The sequence below is a fragment of the Acomys minous genome (assembly GCF_964271855.1).
Source record: "Acomys minous genome assembly, chromosome: 3".
NCBI lineage: Eukaryota > Metazoa > Chordata > Mammalia > Rodentia > Muridae > Acomys > Acomys minous.
In genome coordinates this window covers 52,518,904-52,541,490 of record NC_140485.1, presented here as the reverse complement: position 1 = coordinate 52,541,490, position 22,587 = coordinate 52,518,904, and the positions used below count along the sequence as shown (strand labels likewise).

The window sequence follows — 22,587 nt, the reverse complement described above, 5'->3', positions numbered from 1 at the left end:
GAATGTCACTGAGGGGTGGCCTCTGAGGTTTCGAAAGCCCATGCTAGGCCCAATCTCTTTCTCTGCCTGCAGGTCATGGACGGTGTTAGCTACTGCTCCAGCACCATGCCTGCCTGCCACCATACTCCCCACCATAATGGCAGTAAACTAACCCTCTGACACTGTGAGTTAGCCCTAATTAAATGCTTCCTTTCCTAAGTTCCCTTGGTTGTGGTGTTTCATCACGGCAATAGAACAGTAACTAAGACAGAAGCGATCGTCTTCCAATACATGGATGTTTTCTCGCATGGCCAGGAGTCACAGGGATCTGGGAGTGGAAGGGGGAATAGTTCCACTCATTATCGCTGCTGGTGACCCCTTAGGAAAATTGTTGCTTCCTGTTTCTTAAACCTTGAGTTCTGCTGGCCTAAAAGTTTTAGTTGCAGAGAGGGAAGCACTCCTGCCTGGAGACAAAGCAAGCATTGCGCTGAACTGGAAGTTAGGGGTTCCCCATGGCCACGTGGAGCATCTGATGTCCTTAAGTCAACAGGCTAAGAGAGGAATAACAGTGTTATTGATGCAGATTGCTTCTCCACAGCGGAGGTTAGAAAGATTATGTCTGGAGCGTAGGAGGAGATCCTTTAGGGCAGTGGTGCTCAACCCTTTAAATATAGTTCCTCCCTGTTCTGCGCAGTTCACGACCTCCATTAGGCAAGAGCTTCACAGAAGTTCAGGTGGATGAGATTTGAACATCGAGAAGTGTCAAGAAATAGGAATAGATGACTCCAGCTCTGGAAGCTGGGGTTTGTGTTCCCCAGCTCTGCAGTTCATATGTGTAATCCTCATCCCTAAAGTGACAGCAGCAGCAAGTGAGTCATGAAAACAAAGGGAGCCGCAGCCCTCCAGTCATGTGATGCCAGGGAGAAGATGCCAGATACTTATCTATCAGGTTCTTGGACTTTATCGCTTCTAGTACTGTGAGAAACATATGTTCATTGTTTGTAAGTTATCCAACTTTTCTAGTATTTTGTTATAGCTGCCTGAACAAACTGAGATTCCCAGATTCATTATAAAACCTTTTGAAAAGATCTCTGGCATTTGGATGCAGGAATACCTACAATACATCTGGTCCAGTCCTTCAGCAACTCATATGGATGGAAGATGTGAGCTTATAAAGATGATACAACCAACATTTAGTGTTCCTTCAGGCTTTGGCTACTCTCCACTTCTTCCCTTCTTTATGGACCTGCCTCCAGACAACTGGAGAGAGAGAGAGAGAGAGAGAGAGAGAGAGAGAGAGAGAGAGAGAGAGAGAGAGAGAGAGAGAGAGAGCTTGCGCACATGTGCACATGTGAAAGCCAGAGCAGGACCTTAGGATTGTCCTCTAAAGCTTTCAACCTTGTTGCATTGAGACAGAATTTCTTGTCATTTTGGCTAGAATCAATTACTAGTAAAGTGTTACAGTCCCCCTGTCTGTGCTCCTCCCCCTCAGTGCTGAGGATACAGGCACTCAAAACCATGCTCAGGTTTTTACTTGGGGTGCTGGGCATTTGAACTCAGATCCTTGTGCTTGGAGAGCAAAGTACTCTTACCCCCCGGACTATCACCCCAGAATCTCTTTCTGACAGCATTCTTCACATGCAAGCTTTCCAAAGAACTTAGGACCCAAAAAAAAAAAAAAAAAAATCATCTCCCTCCAGAAAGGAATGTGAACCAGAAATAAAGCAGGCCTGGAACTGGAGAAAATAGAGAATGACATTTATTAAATACAGAATATAAAACAAAGCCATCTAAAAAGGAATCCAGGAAATCCCCTTTACCCTTCCAGGGCTCTTTTGGCATTCCCACCCCCGTCTCAATGAAAACATCTCTTTTGTGTTCACAATAACTAGCAAAGACTAAAAAAAACAAGGCTTCTAAAAATGGCCGACACTCAGCTTGCTTAGAGGGGCTTGGTGAGTGAGTTCAGGCATCACTGTAGCACCAATTACTACTGCTCCAGCCTTCTGGATGAGAGGCTAATTTCAGGGCCCCCTGAGATGTGACAGCAGGCTGGCTGGAGCCACTGGCTAGAGGCCAACAGTCTATATCATGATTGCTTGCTCCAGCTCTTCCATCAGGATGCCTTGTTTGTGGTCATTGAGCACCTTGCAGAACCTATCCATGGCTAGAGGGTCCAAAGGGGACAGAGAGAGAGAGATAAGTTAGTGAATGTGCAGGTGCAGCCCAGACAGACCCAGGTCGTGGTAGAGCATCAGAGCCTCTGTTCATGGGTGCTGAGATCAGCCCTCCCTTCTTTGAGAGAGAACTTGAAGACAACCTGTTCTCTCTCTTCTGGCTCAGTTTGGACTTGACAGTCAAATCATCAGCCTGCCAGAAATAACAAGGTCTTTGTTGGAGTCTGTACTATGGCTTATTTGCCTCTTAACCTTCACAGGGTTTGATTTTTGATACAGGGTCTCTCGGTCTCTCTCTCTCTCTCTCGTGTGTGTGTGTGTGTGTGTGTGTGTGTGTGTGTGTGTGTGTGTGTTTGTGTGTCCCAGGCTAGCCTTAACCTCTTAGACCTCCTGCTTCCTCCCAAGTGTCAGGATTGCAAGCACGAATGGCCATGTCTATTTTACACACTGGACTGAAAGCTATTTCTCTGATATAAACTTTATAAGGCCCATTGCTGTAGAAAAGTTGTCTGGCAATTAATGAGATGCTACAAACAATTATTCAAATAAGCACTGTGTTCTTCATGCTGCCAGAGGAGTGTGTGGACTCTGATAGAACATTCCAGGGCTACCATGATCATCTGTCCATCAAACCCACTAAACTCCAATCCCTCATGGGCAGAGAACCGCTGATGAGAAACCCCTGGTCCAAAAGACGTTCTTAAAGGTGTATCAGACACAAAACATGGGATACTCAAAAGATGAAATACAAGGACAATTGTGTACTTAGGGGATGGATTGCTTCCTGTTTACAAAGGAGCATAATTAAGAATAGAAAAAGAGTGGCTCAAGGGAGCTAAAGCCAGAGGCTGTTGAAGGCAGAATAAATGAATTAGGGAAGAGTTGATGGGGTGGCGTTATTAGATTTCCGACTAGGGATGGGGAAGTCAGCAGCACTCACCCACTTTTAGTTGAGGTTGGTTTTCTGCAAAGACGAGGCAGAACCAGCCAGGCTCCTGACATGCATAGGATACGCCACCAGATAACAGCAGCTTGTTTTTCTGGAAGCGCTGGAGAAGGATCTTCTCTTGCTCAAATGTGCATGGGCTCAGATACAAGGGAAAGGGCAAGGGGAAGGGCTGAGCACAAGCCCAGTTGGCAGGTCAGCGCAGGCCTGCCATTTCAAGAACTTACAGCTTTCAAGTTGATCCAGAGGAAGAGGCCAAAACCACGGTTGAGAAAGGGAATATTCAATTCCTCCAGCCTCTCAGTGACGTAGCTGTAGTCGTAAGCCTGCCGGAGCTGGCTGTGGTTAGTAGGCAGGCACAATTTGTTGATCCACTCTGGAAGGGGGGAGAGAAATAATACCACAGGTCTTACAACAGACAGGGTGGGGTGAGATGGGGGGCTCATTCTTGCCAAATTTACCTTCGCTGGGCTTCATGTGAGCTGAGAGCCATGAGCCATTTCTGTACAAGAGTGACCCTGTGCTGTATCTGAACTAATAATACCCCCACACCCACATTTCTCATATAGGACTCTAGAGGGGACAGTGGGCATCTTAGTGGTCCACTGGGATGTGCCAGTCTGTGTGTGTGTAATGGGCACTTGTAGAGCCAGATATCCTAGAAATGAGAGTTACAGGAGGTTGGTTGACTGATGCTAGAGACAGAACTCAGGGTCTCTGGAAGAGCAACACATACTCTGAACCCCTGAGCCACCTCTCCAGCTTCCTGCCTACATTATATTCCAGGAGCATCTAAACGAAAATCTTTGAGGACGCAGTTCCTAGGTAGTTCTTAGGTGCATCTAAGGTTGAGAACAAGTTTTCAAGAGGCCAAGATCTGCTCCCTGCCACATATAAAAGAAGGTGGCACCATGGAAGATTGGTACCCAGTTACTGTTTCTCCTTTGTATCTCTCTCTCCCCCACCTTAAGGTGAAGGCAAGCTGGTTTCTCCTAAGCCTGTCTAGCTACTTTAGTTTCTTTCTTTACATCCCATAGTTTGTGTCTCAATATCATCCATCCACTGGGTTTAAGCCTTCCAGTCTATTACAAGAAAGTAACGAGAAAGTCTTTTCTATGTTTGAGCCATAGCATTAGAGGGGAAGGTCTCCTCTTAAGCCCAGCATTCTCTTGAGGTCCCTGGAGAGTCTAGGGGCCATAGATCTACTCACATAAACTCTCCCCCAACACCCTTCTCCCTTGTACCCTCCTGGAAAGTTATCTTAATCCACATTGGAAAAGTCAATAAAAATGATGCCACTGCTGCCAAAAGAAAAGATTTGCCCAAGGCAAGCAGGCCCAGGAGAAAGAGACACACACCGATCTCTGCTGGGTGTGGTGGCAGAGGAAAGTAAGGCAGATCTCCATGAGTTCAAGGCCAGCCTGGTATACATGTTGAGTTCAGGCTAGGGTTACATATCGAGACCCTGTCTCAAAGGGGCAAAGGAAGATTGACTGACTGGTGTCTGAGGTTCTTAACCTTCACAGCCTAGGGAACCATTCACAAGCAGTTTTCTAAGCAGAGCAAGAATTACTAGACTTTCCGAATTATAGCCCAGCCTGGTTTCAAACAGGCCCTCCATCTTCTAGCCACACCCATGCACTGATCTGTACCCTGTCCGCCTCAGAACCTCATATCATCAATTTAACTTCAAACAGTAAACAGATCCTCAAGTTTACTGAACGCATGCTAGAGACCCACCCCAGAAAACCCAGCAACCCCCATGGCCATGAAGTCCAGTCCAGATGCTATCCCTGGGTTTTGCTTAATACCTCTGGCCTGGAGCAGCCGGGACAGCTTGTACTGAGTAATGCCAGAGACACCGTGGAGGTAGCCAAAAGCTTTCACAGAAGAGGCTAACTCCTTGCTGTGTGTATAGAGAACACCACAGTGGAAGGAAGGCATTCCAAAATCCTGGAGGAAGAGAAGTTGGGAAAGAAACATCTAGTTGTTCTTGCCTTATGTTTCCAGACTCCTTCCCTTTAGAACCAAAGGCGGGTTTCTGGGGCTTACCTTACTAGTATCCCAGATCATACGGGTCTTGTTAGGGTCAGGCAATCTGGAAATTTTTTTTAAAAAAATCAAGGTTAAAGGGAATGGCGAAGCCAGAGCAGCACAGCGTGGGGATCAGAAAGGCATCTAGGAGCACAAGGAGACAAAGCTGTCTTCCCGTGAAGTTGAGCAGCAAGGTTCCCAACACAGAGAGCCAAGTATAGCAAAATCCCTTCTTCTGTTCTTCAGCTCAAATTTTATAAAATTTGGTCCATTTTTATACACATTATTTGGGGAGCAAACTCTTGTTCTCAGCTTGCAAGCACACTGAAGGAGGATAAGAAGGATGACCATAGTCAACAGCTCAGAGTCCAAGGGCCAAGCAAGCAAGACATCTCCCATTAAAAAAGTCTTGGTGTTGAGGGGCCAGTGTCTGAGTGGCTACATGTGCACCCATGTGCACGCAATGTGAAGATCAGGTCAACCCACCTTCTTTACTTTGGAACAATATACTTTGTTTATTAAGACAATGTCTCTACATTGACCTAAAGCTAGGCTGGCTGGGTGGCAAGCAATCTTTAGGGATCTGTCTGTCCCTGCCTCTCTGTACCTTTGGGGTTAGAAGAACATGCCACCACGCCCAGCTTTTTTTATGTGGGCTCCTCCAAGGATCAAACTCAGATCCTTGTGCTTGTGACAAGTACTTTCCTAACTGAGCAGCTGTCCTCAGTAGCAAACAAACAAAAGTCTTGTTTGTATCAGGCCAGACATGAGAAGCCAAAGGTCATGCACAAGAAAGGACAAACACCATGTTGTCATTGGACCTGGTGGATTGGGCCTTCCTATTCGCTTAGCCTCATAGGTCTTTTTTATCTAGACCACCTCTTTAAGATCCACAAGCTTCTTCCATATTAAATGAAAACTCTGACTCTCTTGACTTTCCAGACATGATACAAAGATGTCTCTGGCAGGACATAACGGTCTGAACTCTACTGTAAGAGACCTGAGGTCAACAGGTCTTCTCTTCCAAGGTCCAGTGCCTAGGTGTCCCCACCCACATGCTAGCAAAGGCAAGCAGAGCCTGCTGACTTACCACCCGGGTCACACAGAACCATGGCCAGTGAAGAAAAGATCAAGGAGCAGCTGTTTAGAACCACCACCTGAGGGAGAGGTGCAAAAGACAGAAGTCAAAATCAGTACCTGTGTAAGAAGAGTGTGCACACACCATCTCCATCCTTTTCCAAAGGGCAGGTCTCAGGGACCTCCTCAACTGGACCTCTTCCAGGGTCCTCCTTTAGCTGGACCCCCTCCCCGACCCAGGGCCCTCCTTAACTAACCTTTACCTTGCCCTGCTCCTCTGATGGTTCTTCCGGGATTCTATACATGATGCAGAGAGAACCTGAGAGGATGGCCCTCCACTAGACTGACTCACATTTTCTGGATCAAGGGGTGTAGGTGCCTTGCAGTAATGGGTCAAGAAGCTATCCAGCTCATTCCGAAGACTACAGAGAGACCCAAGGAGACCCTGTAGTTCCCAGTTGCCCTTCCTCCTTGGGAATATGACACTCTTTTTTAAAAGGACACAGTATATAATCTTAAAGAGCTCTTTGCTACCCAGGCCAACCTCATCTTAAAGGGCCATAGACTGAAGAAGTGACCTCTCCAGGGTCACACAGATATTGAGAAGTCGGAGAAGCCAGGCTTGAATTATGGATGGATGCTATTTCTGCCAGGTTAGACTGCCTCCTGGGATGGTTTGTTCTTAGGCAAATCCAACCTTTTGACACTGAATACCATGTTGTCATCTAAACAGATCATCTTCGAGAACTGTGTGACCACGTTTTAAAAGGCAGCCAACAATTCTCAAAGTTTTAAATAATTTAAAGAGTTTGGATTCATAGCTATCATTGCCTCAAGCTGGACGTGTCTGCTAAGCATTTCCTGGAAGTTATTAGTCAGACATACAGGAAAGTAGTCAATCTTGAATATGGTGCATTTGAGGGGAGAGAATGTGGCTCAGGGGGGGTAGATGCTTGCCTAGCATGCATGCATGGAACCCCGGGTTCCGTCCTGAGCACCACAATAAAGCAGGCATGATGGTATAAATCTGTAGCCCCACACTCAAGAGGAAAAGGTAAGAGGACCAGAAATTCAAGGTCATCCTCAGCTGTACAGGAAGTATGAGGCTAGCCTGTGCTACATAAGATTTTTTCAGTGATTATATACATAATTGGATATATATGCAAATGTATGCGTCCATATGTGTGGATATCCATATATATTCATATGAATATCTGCATATATATCCATATATATATATAGATATCCATATATATATCCATAGATCCAATGGACAATAAAAGCTGCCTGGGGACAAGAGACCCTGGTTCTGAAAGTCACTTAAAAGGGCTGTCCTTTCCAGTCAGAGTCTTGTATCGGGGCTTCATCAGTGAGGTTCATGTCACACCAGCTCAACTGTTGACAGATAGAACATAAAGACAGAAAGTTCAGGGAGGTCAAGTGGGGCCCTAATTTGTTCCTAGTTCATGCATAAGTCTCTGCCTTGAAGTTACATGTTTCCCAGCAGGGGAGTGAAGAGACACACTGTGTGCTCCTTCATGAAGGGAGGCTAGCCTTGTCAGACACACATATGTTTTCGTGGGAAATACCTGACAGCTTCTCTAAGCCAAAGTTTTGGGCATAGCTTCCAGACAGGACCTCTGGACAGTCAACTAGGCCAGGGGCTCAGGTGTGTTGTTCTAGAAGCAGTGCCTTGGCTCTCCCCCACAATGTCTGTTTTCCTCCTGGACCGTCCACGAGCTGAGGAATTGAGCCCAGAGGAGTCAAATCTCAACAAAGCCCAGAACATTGCTCACCCAATCTGTTATCAGGTCAAGGCAAAGCTTGTTCTCACTGGTATCAAGGTTGATGTAGCCCTGGAAGCGGGAGGAATCTAGGTCAGGCCTCTTGCTCCATCCTAGATGGACTCCTCTGGGCATGACAAGACATTGCCATTGTAGATTAGCCCACAGGAAGATTGCACTGTGCCACTAAACAGTTCAATCGGTGTCTGGTGATGCTAAGTGTCAGAAAACTTCACAAGGACCTAGCATTTTGCAGCTGTCAAGTCCCCTCCCCACCTGAACAGACAAATCAGAGTAGCTGGACTGTGCTCTGTGTCCCTTGATGACAGGTGTTAGACTCCTTGTTCCCTGAGAGCTGCCTTATGTTTTGAGAAAAGCATTCCATTTGATCAAAAGTTGAAAACCTACCAGACAAATAAATGGCCTGGGTGGCAGGCATAACCTCTCCGGCTCTACCTAGAGCCTGGAGCCTTACCCACCACAAGCCCTGCCTATACTCATCTCTGCTCTCACATGGAAGGGGCCTCCAAGTTATTGGAGGTCATGCAGCCATTACAGTGTAATAGAGGCATGGGATTCGGTCCCTAGAAAAACAGATGGTCCCTGGCTGGCCAGGCAAAGCTTCGATGGGGAACAGAAGAGGAAGGCATGACTACAGCCATGAACGACTCCACCCTCTGAATGGAGAGCTGTTGTCAATCTTCTTGGCTAAAACACCTTTTGTTGGCAGCTTGCGGCCCTCAAGGGAACACTTGAACACCCGTCCACCTGTGCCTGTACTTCTAACCACAGTCCTCATGTCTCTCCTCTGGCACATAGGCCTTCCTTCCCAAGCACACCAAGCTATTTCTACCTTCCATCCGTGTCTCTCGCCCTTCTAGGAAGACCACAGCCACCACCATATAGGCTGGCTAGTGCAGACTTTTCAGATACCTCCATAGATCACCTGAGGACAGCATCCATTCCATGCTCTTGGAAACATTACAGATGCATGTTTCTCTAAGGGCTGCCTACATCTGTCACTATGCTGCACTTCGTAAAGGCAGGCTCACTTACCAGTGTGAGTGCAGCGACTGGCTGCTAGTATTTAAATGCTGAAATTAAAGGAAAGGCAGTAGGGATGAAGGGATTCAGACACCACCCCCACTTCCCTCAGTTCTCCAGCTTCTGGGGGCATTATCAGCTTATGTCTGTGATTATGCTATTGCTCTAAGACAACAGTGTTAGTGCATCATAAAGAGAGGTAAGCATGCCGTACTTGGCCCAGGCCTCCACAAATCCCAGGGGTTGGGGCTTTTAAGGAGGTCCCCCATCTTACCAAACTGTTTTTATCTTTGTGGTATTTGTCTGTTTGGTAGGCCTCATAGCTCTCGAAGCTGGAGCGGTAAGAAGTAGAGATGTTAGCCCCACGATTGGACAGTGTGTGTCTGACAAAGGCAGCTGCCAACTCACTCAGCCAAGGACTGAGTTGGGCAGGCTGCCTAGGTGATGGGGCCTGCTGTCCAGCTTCAGCGCCACATTGAACAGCAATGGCCCCCTCACTGTGCAAGTGAGGAAGAAGTTCTTTGAACTTCAGTTTCGTCATGGCCTCCGACCATATGAGGTTGACCATCTGGGACAGGAGGTAGCCCATCCTCTTTTCCTGCTTCTGGGATCCTTGCGGGCATTGCTGATCTTCTGGCAAGAGGCATTGTGTCTGTTGGTTAGTCAGCTGCAAGAAATGGACCATCAGGACCCGCTGCAACTTCAACATCTTCTCCTGCATCCTTAGGAAGAAGGCCTTGTTCTTTTTGGAGGACTTCTTCTCCAGTTGACTCCAGAGTTGGGGCGGATGTCTTTCTGGTGACTCGGACTCTGGGTATCTGTACGGGCCTCTGCAGCATGGCTGCAGCCTACAGAGAAAGAGATTGAGCACAGAAAACAAAAGACAGCCTTCCCCGCAGATCCAGGCATGACGGGGGACAAAACCGATTCTCAGGATCATCACTGGCTCCTCCCACCTCTACATTCTGGGCTTGGGCTCTAACTGGCTCAGAAAGTTCAAGAGAATGTGTGAGCATCCTGGGCCCAGCTGCTGGTGCGCTCTATCCAGATGCCATTGTAATGTGTCCTGAGCAAGCACAGTAAAACCCTCTAGGAGGAAAAGGTGGAGGAAGGTGGCCTTTTCCACGTTCTTCTTGTGCTCCGATCAGAGGCTGCACCATCAGGTTCTAGGTGAGAGGGGTTTGCTGTTCAATGTTCAATGCCAAGTAAAGCATCCTACTGCAAGAGGTAGGACAATTTACATGATTGCCCCAGGGTCAAATCTGGCTTCTCACCTGTTTTTAATAGGTTAAGTTGGGATTGGGAAGATGGCTCAGTTGGCAAAGTGCTTGCTGCACAAATATGAGGACCTGAGTTCAATCCCCAGAACCCGAGTTGAAAATCTGGGTGTGGAGGCATGTGTCTGTCATTTCAGCACTAGGGAGCACTGTCATTTCAGAGCCAAGAGGATTAGCTGCATTTAGACACCAACCTTCACAAGCACGTGCATGTGCACACGAATCTGTCCACACACATATAAATAGATTTTTTAAAGTGAAAAGGTACTTTATTGGAACACTGACAGGTTGATTTTTGTTTAGTTATGGATTTATTGTAGCTGCTTTTGCAAGTAGCAGAGTTGAATAGTTATATGGCTCTCAAGCTTCAACTAGTTATTTAAACAACTTTTAAAAATATTTATTCATAGCTGGTTGTGGTAGTGCATACCTGTAATCCCAGCACTCAGGCAGGCAGAGGCAGGCAGATCTCAGAGTTTAAGGCCAGCCTGATCTACAAAGCAAATTCAGGACAGCCAAGGCTACACAGAGAAACACTGTGTTGAAAAACAAAAACAAAACAAAAACTACAAAATTTGTTTATGCTGGGTGGTGATGCATATCCTAATTTCTAGCACTTGAGAGGCAGAGGAAGCAGAACTCTGTGAGTCTGAGGCCAGCTTGGTCTACAGAGCAAGTTCTAGGACAGTCATGGTTACACAGAGAAACATGTGAGTGCTGTGTGGTGGCTGTGTGTGTGTGTGTGTATATGTGTGTGTGTGTGTGTGTGTGTGTGTATGCACGCGCGTGCACGCACCTGTTTAAGGGTGGGGTGTTTTGACTGTGTATATGTTGCGTACCACATGCATGCAGTGCCCATGGAGGCTACAAGAGGGCGCTGGATGTCCTGCAACTGGAGCCACAGATTATTATGAGCAGATATATGCAAGTGCTAAGAATCAAAACCTGGTCCTCTGAAAGAGCAGCAAGTGCTCTTCATTGATGAATTATCTCTCCAGATGCACAAACCTTCAACTAGTTATTATCTGATCCTTTCTAGAAAGCGTTGCCAACCTCTGTTCTAGAACATAAACCTTTCTTTTTGCTTGTTTCCCCACCCTCCACCAAGACAGTCACACCAATGCCCAGTCCCTCCCTCCTGACCTCATGTGGCTTCCTACTAATGCTAGGACAGGTACCATAGGCGTTCATTTCCAGTTCCCTAGGCCACGCTGCAGCTTCACAAGCTATGTGTTCATCTGAACCACCTGGCAGGGATCATAGAGGCCTGAGGTAAGTGAAGCCAAGCCCCTCCGGGCTTTGGTTCGATGAGTGTTGGGGTGAGAACTAAGACTCTTCATTTCTACCAGGACTGTAGTCAGAGAACGTGCAACTAATGCTTCTGAAGACATGACAGGATGCCAGAAACAACCAAGAAATGGCTTCTTAGTGCCTCGACGAGCCCGCAAAGCAAACGGAGACCACAAATCTGAGGAAATGGGACAGCTTGAAGCTGGTAACTGCCTCCATTCTTTAAGACAACCTACACACACACACACACACACACACACACACACACACACAACCAGGCTTATACCCCTTCTATCAGTGTGCTGGGATCCCAGCTTTTTTCAAGCCATAACAATCCCGACCCCCACCCCCACATATGTATAAAACCGTGTTGCTGCTTTTACACATGTATATTATCAGCACTTGAAAGTATTTAAAACACTCTGCAACATCCATGGGGCTCACTGGCTAGTCTAGCCAAAACAGAGCTTCAGGTTCTGTAAGAGATCTTACCTAAAAACATTAAGGTGGTGAGCAATAAAGAAAGACACTCAGCATTGACCTCTCCCTTCTGCACACACACACACACACACACACACACACACACACACACACACACACACACACACTGTGTGCATACACAAAGAAATGCGTTCCCCTGGAAAACGTATTTTCAAGAAGGAAGTGAATATGGGTTAAGGTTACTAGGGGACTAGGAGTTGGCAACTCTGCAAAGATGTTTTATACAGGAAACACCTGTCATAAATGATGCTATAGCACAAAGAAGTGGTGTCCCTAAAGCCTAGCCCCAAACCGTTAGTATTGAGGTTCATCAGTCCTCTCCTCCAAACTCTTCAGTTTGGCTTCAGGGTCCCTCGCCTGCTTTCACCTACCTCCCAATCTATACTCGACTTCCATGCCGGCTAAAGTCAGTGTCAGGATCAGACAAGCTGCTCCCGGCAAGACAGCCCTCTTCTGTGAAGTTTGGGGCAAGGAGAAGTGGGAAAGAAGGGACCGTGGGAAGCCGGGCAGGAATTGACTCAGTGCTAGTGCAGGGGTTTTCTAGGCTTCGCCTGGTCTGTCCCTTGAGTTGGCTCCATAAGTCTCGCTTTACAGATGAGAAACCAGAGGCTCAGAGGAATGAATTGTGCCTGTCAGATCACACGAGTAGGATGCATTTGTCAGGGAAGGTTCCAAGCACGCCAGCCCATAGTCACTGCGCCTTATGTGCCCCAGCACAGCCATGGACATAACCCAACACAAAATCAAAAGTTCAAACACTCTGAGATTGTTGCTGCTTTTCTTCCATAACTTGGTTGCCCAGTTCTCTAACCCCAACTTTATAGATGATGTTGTCATAACGCTATGTCTAAGCCAGCTGACCATAAGTCTCCACTGCCTTTTAAGCTCCAGGGGACTGTGACCCAAGTTCCTCCCTCCTCCCACATCCCACAGCTTCCATCACGGTACCAGGCTTACCCTCTTTTCTCTTTTCACTCATCTCTGTGCCGTCTAAAACCCTCCCGTCTATGCCTCAGGGACCAGACACTAGCTCCACAGCCCACCTCCTTTCTCTTTTAAGATGGCTTGCTCACTCTCAAGGGTAATGTGATCCTTCTTTTCCCTTCTAGAACGCTCTGCCCAGGAGCTCCCTCTTACCTAAAATGGCCTTGGCATCATTACAAAAAACTGGCTCCCTGGAGCATTAGGCTGAAGCAAATCTGAAGAGTGTTGGCATCACCTGAAGTGTTAGAAAGCTGTGAGGGTCCCTGCTCTTTGAAGGAGGCTAGAGCCATGGCCTGTGTGCATAGGACAGAGAGCAGGTGAATATGGTGCTTACAGGCTATCGCGGGAGTCTCCAGAACAAGAGGGGCCTATTCAATGCACTAATGGGCCTATCATTCCTCCTCATTTCTGAGGAGGCCATTTGTGAGAGCAGGCAGAAGTGGGGTTAGTCGGGCTGCGGGGAGGCACTGCACAAGGAAGCTCCAGGACACTCGGGCACCTTCCCATGGGGCCCAGCCAGGACTTAGGGCCTCCTGCCCTTAAGGCTTTGGCAAGCCTCCCCTTTCTCCTTGCTGAAGATGGGGTGGGAGAGAGACAGAGGGAGAGAGAGGGAGAAAGGGGGGGCCGAGAGACAGACAGAGACAGAGACAGAGAGAGACAGAGACAGAGAGAGAAAGAGAGAGACACAGAGAGAGACACACAGAGACACACAGAGAGAGACACACACACACAGAGACACACAGAGAGAGATAAAGAGAGAGAGAGAGAGACATGAAGAGAGACAGACAGAGAGAGATAGAGAGACAGAAAGAGACACACACACACACACACACACACACACACACACACACACACACACAGAGAGAGAGAGAGAGAGAGAGAGAGAGAGAGAGAGAATCTACCTTCCAGGTGGGGAGGTATGGCGACTACACAGGAGACACATATGTGCTGACATGACAAGGCATATGGGTTGTGTGAAGGCTTCTCAACTGTGCCTGAGCTTGCCTTGACAGTCCAGGAACAGATGGTGGACCCAAAGGAAGCTATCCTCCCACAATACCTAGGTCCCTGTTCTTAGATTTCAAAAGAAAAACCAGCCAGGTATGATGGCACTCACATTTAATCCCAGCACTTGGGAAGCAGAGACAGGTGGGTCTCCTTGAGTTCAAGTGCAGCCCATTTTACATAATGAGACTCTTTCTGGAAAAAAAAATGTGTGGGCTACAGAGAGGGGTGCCAGTGCAGTAGGTCTAGATGAGTTGGGGGGGTGGGGGTTGGGGGGAGGGAGGTAAGGAGTGCAGGGGGGGGGCGGGAACCAGGACTCTAGACTGCCACAGCTCAGCCTTCCTCTCACTACATGACAGCTTTCTCTCTTCATTGTGTTTTCCATTTTTAAAAATAGCATTATTTTCTTCTAAATGGTCGACACACCTACTTCATTTCTCTGTGTTGTTTCTTTCCAGCTCCCCTATCTAGAGTATAAATTTGATGGGGAGAGATGCCTTCCGGTTGTCTTGTTTGTCCCTGTCTGTCTGAAGAAGACCTCATCATGGAAGCACAGTAACCACTGGTGTTGGATTGAAACTTACCCCCTAAGGCCTGAATGGTTGGTTCCTAAAGCTGTGCTGTTGGGTGTGTGTGTGTGTGTGTGTGTGTGTGTGCGCGTGCGTGCGCGCACGCCCTCGGGACCTTTTTCTCTCCACCACCTGCTCTCCAGTGTGATATATTGCTTAGTCACTGGCCAAGAATTAGCAACTGTGGCCTGAAGCCTTCAAAACCATGAATGGAAATAAAGCTTTCATCTTTCCAAAGCTGATTGTCTCAAGGTTCATAATAGTAAAGGAAGTTAATACCTTGGGAGCGAATGGATAAGTGAGTGAATGGATGAGCAGAAGCCCTAGGGCAATCACCTGAGCTCTTGGTAGTAGGCTTCTCTGCTCTATGGTTCCAAGGCACAGAGAAAGGCTGTTATGCTTGTTTAACACTTGTCTGTATTATATTATATTATATTATATCACAATACATCATATAGATTAATGAGTGAAGATAATAACTTTTGAATGCCCTTAATGACTGTTGGCAGCAGAAGGAAGAGTTTCCTAGAGGAAAACCCCTTGTTTACAACTTGCCACCAACTGCTGCCCTAGGAGCCTCCTCTTGGGGGTATCACCTGCGATCACCCAGACATAACCTGTCTTTGTCAACAGGGGGCGCTAAATCCTTATTTTCTTGTTGCACGTGGCCCTTAAGGCAGTCACAGTGCAGGATTAGAAAGGTTGCCATGGGAATAAGGGGAAGGCCAGGGGCAGTCCATAGCCATCACCCTTTAGCCACACCCCGGGTATGGTAAATGACTACAGAAGGGCTGGACTGAAGAGTGCTGAGGCCTACTGGCAGGGGCCAGGCCCTGGCCGACCACTCCAACTGCTGACTCCCTGCACCCCTGGTGGCTCAGAGTCTGTATAAGGTGGGAGTTGAGACAGAGTGGACATTCCTGGTGTGGCTAGAAACCAGACCTACCAATCGCTGTTCCTCTCTCTCACTCTGCCCTTACCTTTTTCTTGTATTTCTCCTTCAAAACCAAACAAGATTCACACAAGCAGCATGCGATGTGGCCAGCTTTAGATGGCCCTAGGTTTGAAGGTAGGAACAGCAGAGCTAGGCCACAGTGGCTGAGGAGAGGAGACTCTTCTTTCTAGCCACCCCCACTCCCAGCATCCTCCAGAGAGCAACCTGGTGGAGATGAACACAAGGGCCAAAGCCAGCAAGAACCCCCTGAAAACACCCCAGAGAAAGGTGGTAATGATCAGAGGCCCAGAGAAAAACAGCGAGCCTCCCTGAAAGGATCTGCCTTGCTGAGCTGTGGCTACAGCCTGGAGTCTGTGTGGGGGCTCTGTTTTCTGTCACATGATTGACTCCCCAAGAGTCTGATAAAAAAAAAGGGGGGGGGGTCTAATTAATATGTGGCCAACTGAGCCCACCGGAAGGAATTCTTCAACCTCATCCAAGTTCACGCTGCTTGCTTTAGGCTGAGTGCAGGCCAATCTGAAGTCTGGCCCAAATATGGCCTCTCCCTGGACCACAGAGACAGTCTCTGAAGAATGGCCCGGTAGTGTGGCCTTGTCTTTGAGGCTGTTTGAGATGACCTGGAGTGTGAAGCTGAAGAGGAAGCAGGCCACAATGGCCTTGCTTAACCAGTCACTCAGTCGGGTGTCACTCGGCTGCATCCAGCTTCCTCAAACCACTCACCCTGCGGGACCTGCTCTTCAGAATGTCCTCTTCTCTCCAGAAAGCTCCTGGTGCCTGCATGGGAATTCAGACCCAAAGTGCAGCTCTCTCTTTGCAGGGACTTTTGAACCCAATTTGCAAACAATGACCTCTGGCCCTGTTGGACAGCAGCAGGAGCAAAGTAGCCCTGCTCGGTCATTGACACATACTCATCAGGCAATTGCCAAGCAGCTGGTGGGCCACCTGCACCCCAGGATACCTACATGTACCCCAAGATGGACTGAAAGCAAGAGAGGGTGCTGTTAAATATGGAGCTAGACAAAGACCTTCAAGAATCCAAGGATCAGCCTGTGTGCATCTCTGTAGGGCACTCTTCCGGGCAGAGAAGCAAGCAAATGCAAAGGCCCTGGGGTAGGAATGGCCCGGGGCTGCTATGTCTGAAAAATGGATTTCCTAATGAGCAAACCAAGCTAGGACTTTGGGTTGTATTCTAACTGTGGACAAACAAAACAAAACAAAACAAACAAACCAGAAAAGCAGGTTTCCTGGCCCTGTCTGTCATGAGTTACTCGTTGCATTATGGGGCTGGGGGCAGGCAGCCTAGGGCCATGTGGGGTGCACCTCGGCTTGGAACCACTGGAGAATGCCTTTACTGTGATGTTATCACCCAGGGTTCTGTGAGCCCCAAGGCAGCATTCTCAGCTGGGGCCTTGCTGGAGTTACATGGAAGCTACAGCAACCAGTGCCAAGTCTCACCCAGGCTCAATGCCCCGATCCCTGGGGTGTGCCCTTTGCTAGAGGAATTGTGGGTAGGTCTCATCGGCCTCTAGCCCCACCCTAATTTTTATTTTCATGATCTTCCTGTACACATGATGTTAGTACACCATGCTGTCCTCAGACATCGCAGAAGGCTGAGAAGCATATTTCAAGGCAAGCTCAGTGGATCTTCCATTTACACTTACACAGGATCCTCTGAGTGCTCCCTGCCCCTCCCCCTCCTCTGCTCCCTGCCCCCAGCCACCACCACCCCACCCCCCCACCCCCGGTCTTTTCTCTAGGGCTCCTTCCTCCATCTCATCAGGCTGCTGAGAGTGGTTCTGTTGGCAGGAGGCCCAACCCCCATCACATCCCCAGCTCTTAACATGATCCAGCATCTAATTCCTCTCTTCAAATATGAATACAGCTGTCTCGCTGGAGATCAGTTCTGGTGGGCTGCTATCCACTGTCCCTGGGCTCTTTCCATTTGCTTTCCTCAAAGTCTTCCTACCCTGGATACCCTGGCTAGCCTGGCTACCCTGACTAGCAAGTTCCCATCCCCCAACTGGGGCTTGGCATCCTGCTTACAAGCAGAGGTATTATATTTTCCATAGATGCTATCTACTGGACATCAACTCAGAGCCCTCCCCAGGAAGGTCAAGTGATCCCCCCCCCCCAGCCCCTGGGAGTGTGCTAGAGTAAGGAGACAGGAGACAGCCACCAACAGTGGGGGACTCTGGGCCCTGGTTCCCTGGAAGGGGAGGTCAGGGGGATATCTGGCTTAGGCAGACACTGAAACTGGGTCATTGTCTTGGCCCTGGAGGATTTCTAGTCAGGGCTCCTGGTGGTCTCTCTATGGGGTGTGATACGGAGTGCAGAGGGCTGACAGGGAATTGTCAAAACTTATGTTTAATTCTCAGTTCAGATTCGGATACTGTGTGTCTCTGGGTAAGTAACTAGGCATCTCTGGACAGCTATTTTCTCAACTACAAAGGCAGTCAGGAGAGGCTGAGAGAGTGTAAAATGGTGAATACAGTTGACTTTCATCCTTTCAGTCTGCCCTGTCACCCGCCGCCCCCCCCCCCCTCCCGGTAGGTAAGGTAGGTAAGCTTCCATTGTTTCTGTCATTTCTCTTTGAGTCCTACTTAACAGCGAGCTTGCCTGCCCCCAGAGACTGAAGCTGTTACAAGGAACATTCCAGAGAGAGCCCTGCTGACTGTTCTTACTGTCACATCCCACCCCCACCTCCATCTCTCCACAGAAAAGCTGCCACCTCCCCTCTCCCCCAGGAGGCCTCTTTCTGTTAAGGACTTGTGACTTTCCAAAGGACCTTCTCCCCCCACTTTTTTTCTCCCCCCACCCCCTCCCTCATAGCCCCCAAGCCTGTGAGTGCCTTCCTGGCAGAAAGTCTTCTCTTTGTCCCCAGAGAGACGTCTCCTCCTCCTCTGCTTCTGTTGACCAGGATCTGCCCCAGAAGCAGACTCTGAAACTCTCTCTACTTCTCCCACATTTCTGGGCCCATGTCCCTTGCTTCTTGCTCCAGATTTTCAGGCCCATGTGAAGGGAGCTCCTTTAACCCCTAGAGCCCTGTTCATGAAGCATTTTTCCATCAGCCTTTTGCCAGACACATTGTTACCAAAATGTAACAACATCATCGGCTTAGCCTACCCCCAATGGCCCACAGTGCATAAAGCTGGATTTGTGCCCTTGGCACATTGGCTCTCGACTTGGCAGAGGGACCTGTCATGGACAATGCAACATTCGTACACACCGCAATGCAACATTTGTATACACCATACAAGCAAGCAGAGGCTGCACAGTGCAGGGATACCTTCTTGCATGTTGGCCCTCACTGGATAGAAGAAAGGCTCAGCCTTGGTGACTTCTACAAGGTATGACAGCCCATGGGTGTGACAACCCACAGGGGCTTCTCTACTGAGAGGGTAGAGGCGTCTTACAGATACTAGGCCTGTGGGAGGCCTTGTTGGCTGCACCATGAGTAATCCTGGCAATACCCAAGGAATAAAAGAACCAGGCAGCTGAGCCCTATCGGCCCATAGAACGGTGAAGAATAAACAATTAGGTGTTGTCCCAAACTCACAGCTGTAGAACTGAAACAAGCTCCTCAACCCAGGCACAAGCATCATTTTTATCACCCCCATTTTCAGATGCTAAGACTGAGATTCAGCAAGCTGGAGTATATATCCCAAGATTGCCCAGGGGTGGGGGTGGGACCATGTAGTAGCTGTGGACTTCCTGTTACAGAGAGCTTGACTGATTGACAGCCCAGCTACTGTCCAAGGAGTCACCATTGCTGCTCCCACCTCTCCCTCTACCCCCAGCCCCCCAGCCCCTCCCCGAGCCTCAGACGGTGAACAGCAAGGTCTGAAATCCCAGTTGGACTGAAGTTGAGGTTGTCTGTGAAGGTAGAAGCCTCACCTAGCCCGGACTTCTCTCTGCTCCTCAGGGACCCCAGCCTAATGACCCTCACCACCCCCTCTGCTCCAGCATCGCCTTCCTCCTCCACAGGTGTTTCCCCCGATAAAGATAGTGCGTTTCTAGCCCCGTGGCAGGAAAGCTGGGCCATACTGGGTGGCTTCCCGTCAAATGTTTTTTTTTTTTTCCTCTCAGGAAAAATTGACATCTTTAGACATTACCTCGTCCTGAGGCAGACAAAAAGGCCAAGATCAAGAAATACAAGTCCTAGACCCCGCCCCCCCCCCACATGTGAGGGAGGGAGTGTAGGCGGGGATTTCACGGGACACCTGGCTCTTAGGAACTGATGCCATCCAAGAGACCTGAGGAAACAATGGCAGCCGAACAGACCAGGTACAGCCCATTACACAGAATCCTCTCATACACTGGAAGCCAGGAATTACAATCCCAAGTCAAGGAATGGGTTTTAGTGAGGGAAAACAGCTGGTCCTGTGTCATGGCTACTGCGTGGCAGAGCTGAGACTTATCTCAGAGGGAAACGGGCGGGTGGGGTGCTTTCCGAACCTTGGGTGTAGACCCCTGCCCTTTCGTGGTGTTACACGGCACTGTCCCCTGAGCAAAACAACTGGCATCTTCAAAAACCCAGAGGTGTCTGCTTGCAAGAGCCCACCATCCTGGGATAATGGTCCCTTGTAGAAGGAGAGCGGGGTGAGGGGCATGGAACCCTCACCTGAGCATCAGGCCACTCCTCCCAACCATGTGTTTGCAATTCTTTCCTAAATGCACATGGCGTTGGGCTTTGGGAGCAGAGGGCTGCAGACTCTCCATCTGTCGCGCGGATGATGTCATCATGCTGGGCGGAGGCCTTCTAGTATGGCCGCTTGCCCCAGCCCATGAGCTTTCTTTTCTTTTCTTTTCTTTTTTTTAAGAAATAATTTGGTCTCACACTGCATGCTATGAGAACAAAGGCAATAGTTTTCTTTTCCTTTTCTTCTTTTTACTGACTTGTTTGTTTTGATTTTTTACATGCATTGGTATCTTGCCTGCATGTGTGTCTGCATGAGGGTGTCAGATCTCCTGGAACTGAAATTAAAGACAGTTGGGAGCTCCCGAGCGGGTGCTAGAAGTTTACCCAGGTCCTGTGAAAGAGCAGCTAGTCCTCTCAACCTCTGAGCCGTCTCTCTGGCTCCTTGCCCGTGCTCTGTAAGTAAGCCCAATAAACTCACTGGTTCCCCAGGGTGAACTTCGGTAGAATCAAACCTCAGTGTGTCACTGGGACCTTATGAGGTGGGGGTAGATATTGCTTTGTTCCTCATCTCTTCACACACAGGGAGACAATGCTTACGCTACACTGTTCCTAGAAGATCTTAGGTATGTTGCCTAGGTAGCTCCCTAGACCCTCGTTGTAGTCTTGTAAGGAATCCTGTGAAAGGCTGTTGAGTCCATACTAGGTCTCTTTCTCCCTCCCCACCCCACCCCACAGGAGTCCCTGTCTCTGCCTCCCCAGCACTGGGACTATGGGCACACACTGCTACGCTTGGCTTTGTATGCCTGCACTAGGCATCTGAACTCAGGCTCTCTCACTTGTGCACACCACAGGCTCTCTAGGGACTAAGCCAGCTACCAAGCTCAATCCACATTAGCCCTGACCTCCATCCCTGCACAGAGTTGTTTCCATCGTGCTCCAGATATACCCAGACAGACCCCAGACTGACCAAGTACTTGAGGCATCATGAACAGATCCGATTCACAACTCCATATTGCCTTTACTCTACCAAAACAACATATTAACAACTAAAACCCCACCATAAATCAGTGAGGAACAAATTGAAAGTTCTAATCCAGGACCAAAAATAAAATAAAATAAAAATCCCCCAGATTCCTTCCCCATGAGGGGAGGTTTTCCACAGGGACCAGCCTTGGCTGGGACTCTTGTGCCTGCTCCTTGAGAAAGCTCCTGGGATAAAAATAGCCAGACAGCAGGCAGGCCTTCTGGGGCTTGAAGAAGTGAGTGAGGGGCCTGCGCTCCCCATAGCTCTGACTCTGAGAAACAGGAATGAGAGCCCCATAGCCCAGGGTCTGAGAGTCAAGGTAGGGGGAGTCTGAGGAGACAGAGAGGAGGCCATCCCAAAGAAGAGAAGAAAGAAATGCACCGAGGATATAGCCAAGGTGGTAAAGTGCTCACCTAGCATGCAAGAGGTGCAGGGTGAACCCCCCCCCTAGAACCCACTATCTCTGTGTGCTTTGTAAGGATCAAAAGTTCAAGGCTATCTTTGGCTACATAGCCAAGTTTGAGATGAGCCTAGGTTGTATAAGACCCTGTCTCAAAAAAAAAAAAAAAAAAAAAAGTTCAGAGTTTGGTGTGGCTGGGTACGGTAGCAATTCCTTTAACACCAGCATTCAGGAGGTTCGAGTCCAGTCCAATCTACATAGTAAGTTTCAGGCCAGCCAGGCCTACATAGTAAGACCCTGTAAATAAATAATAAAAAGTTCAGGCCTGGGCTCTTCATATTCAGTGAATTAGAGAGTTCTGAGAAATTCTGTTAGTGTTCTCACTGTGGCCAGGAAGGGATGCGGCTCACAGACAAGAGATGGGGAGCTCTCTTTCTCTCTCTCTCTCTCTCTCTCTCTCTCTCTCTCTTTCTTTCTTCTCTCTCTCTCTCTCTCTCTCTCTCTCTCTCTCTCTCTCTCACACACACACACACACACACACACACACACACACACACACACACACGGTGGATGACAGTTTGACTGCTGAACTGTAGCCAAAGCACTCATTTCCGGGAAGCCCTCCTTTTATGTGGACTGTCCTGCCTCCCAGGGGATGCAGTTTAGACTACACCCTTCTCTTTCCTAAGTGGTCTCATGTGGCCAGCTTCAAGATCAAATGGTTCATCTGGAGGGACACCTGAGCAAGCCCTTGGACAAGTGGACAAGCAGAATCAGGGGTCTAAGGAACTTGGGGTTGTGGGCTCTGAAATGAAAAGGAACCTTCAAGATTATCCTGTCCCTTCCCTAAGCCCATGTGCAGGTGAAGGATCTAGGACCAGAGAGGGACAGCAGTGAGTCCA

The 22,587-nt window shown here is 48.6% G+C and overlaps 1 protein-coding gene across 1 annotated transcript; it reads right to left on the bottom strand.

Moving 5' to 3' along the window:
* Positions 1-1,812: 1,812 nt before the first annotated feature.
* On the bottom strand, positions 1,813-16,931 carry ACCSL (1-aminocyclopropane-1-carboxylate synthase homolog (inactive) like). Its single transcript, XM_084775196.1, has 10 exons — positions 16,343-16,931; positions 9,256-9,889; positions 7,538-7,608; positions 6,566-6,635; positions 6,223-6,293; positions 5,155-5,200; positions 4,914-5,055; positions 3,330-3,478; positions 3,097-3,205; positions 1,813-2,146 (listed from the first exon to the last, which is right to left on the bottom strand). The coding sequence occupies exons 2-10, from the start codon at positions 9,760-9,762 to the stop codon at positions 2,064-2,066; spliced, it is 1,248 nt and encodes a 415-aa protein (XP_084631322.1). The 5' UTR covers positions 9,763-9,889; positions 16,343-16,931; the 3' UTR covers positions 1,813-2,063.
* Between the last annotated feature and the right edge of the window lie 5,656 nt (positions 16,932-22,587).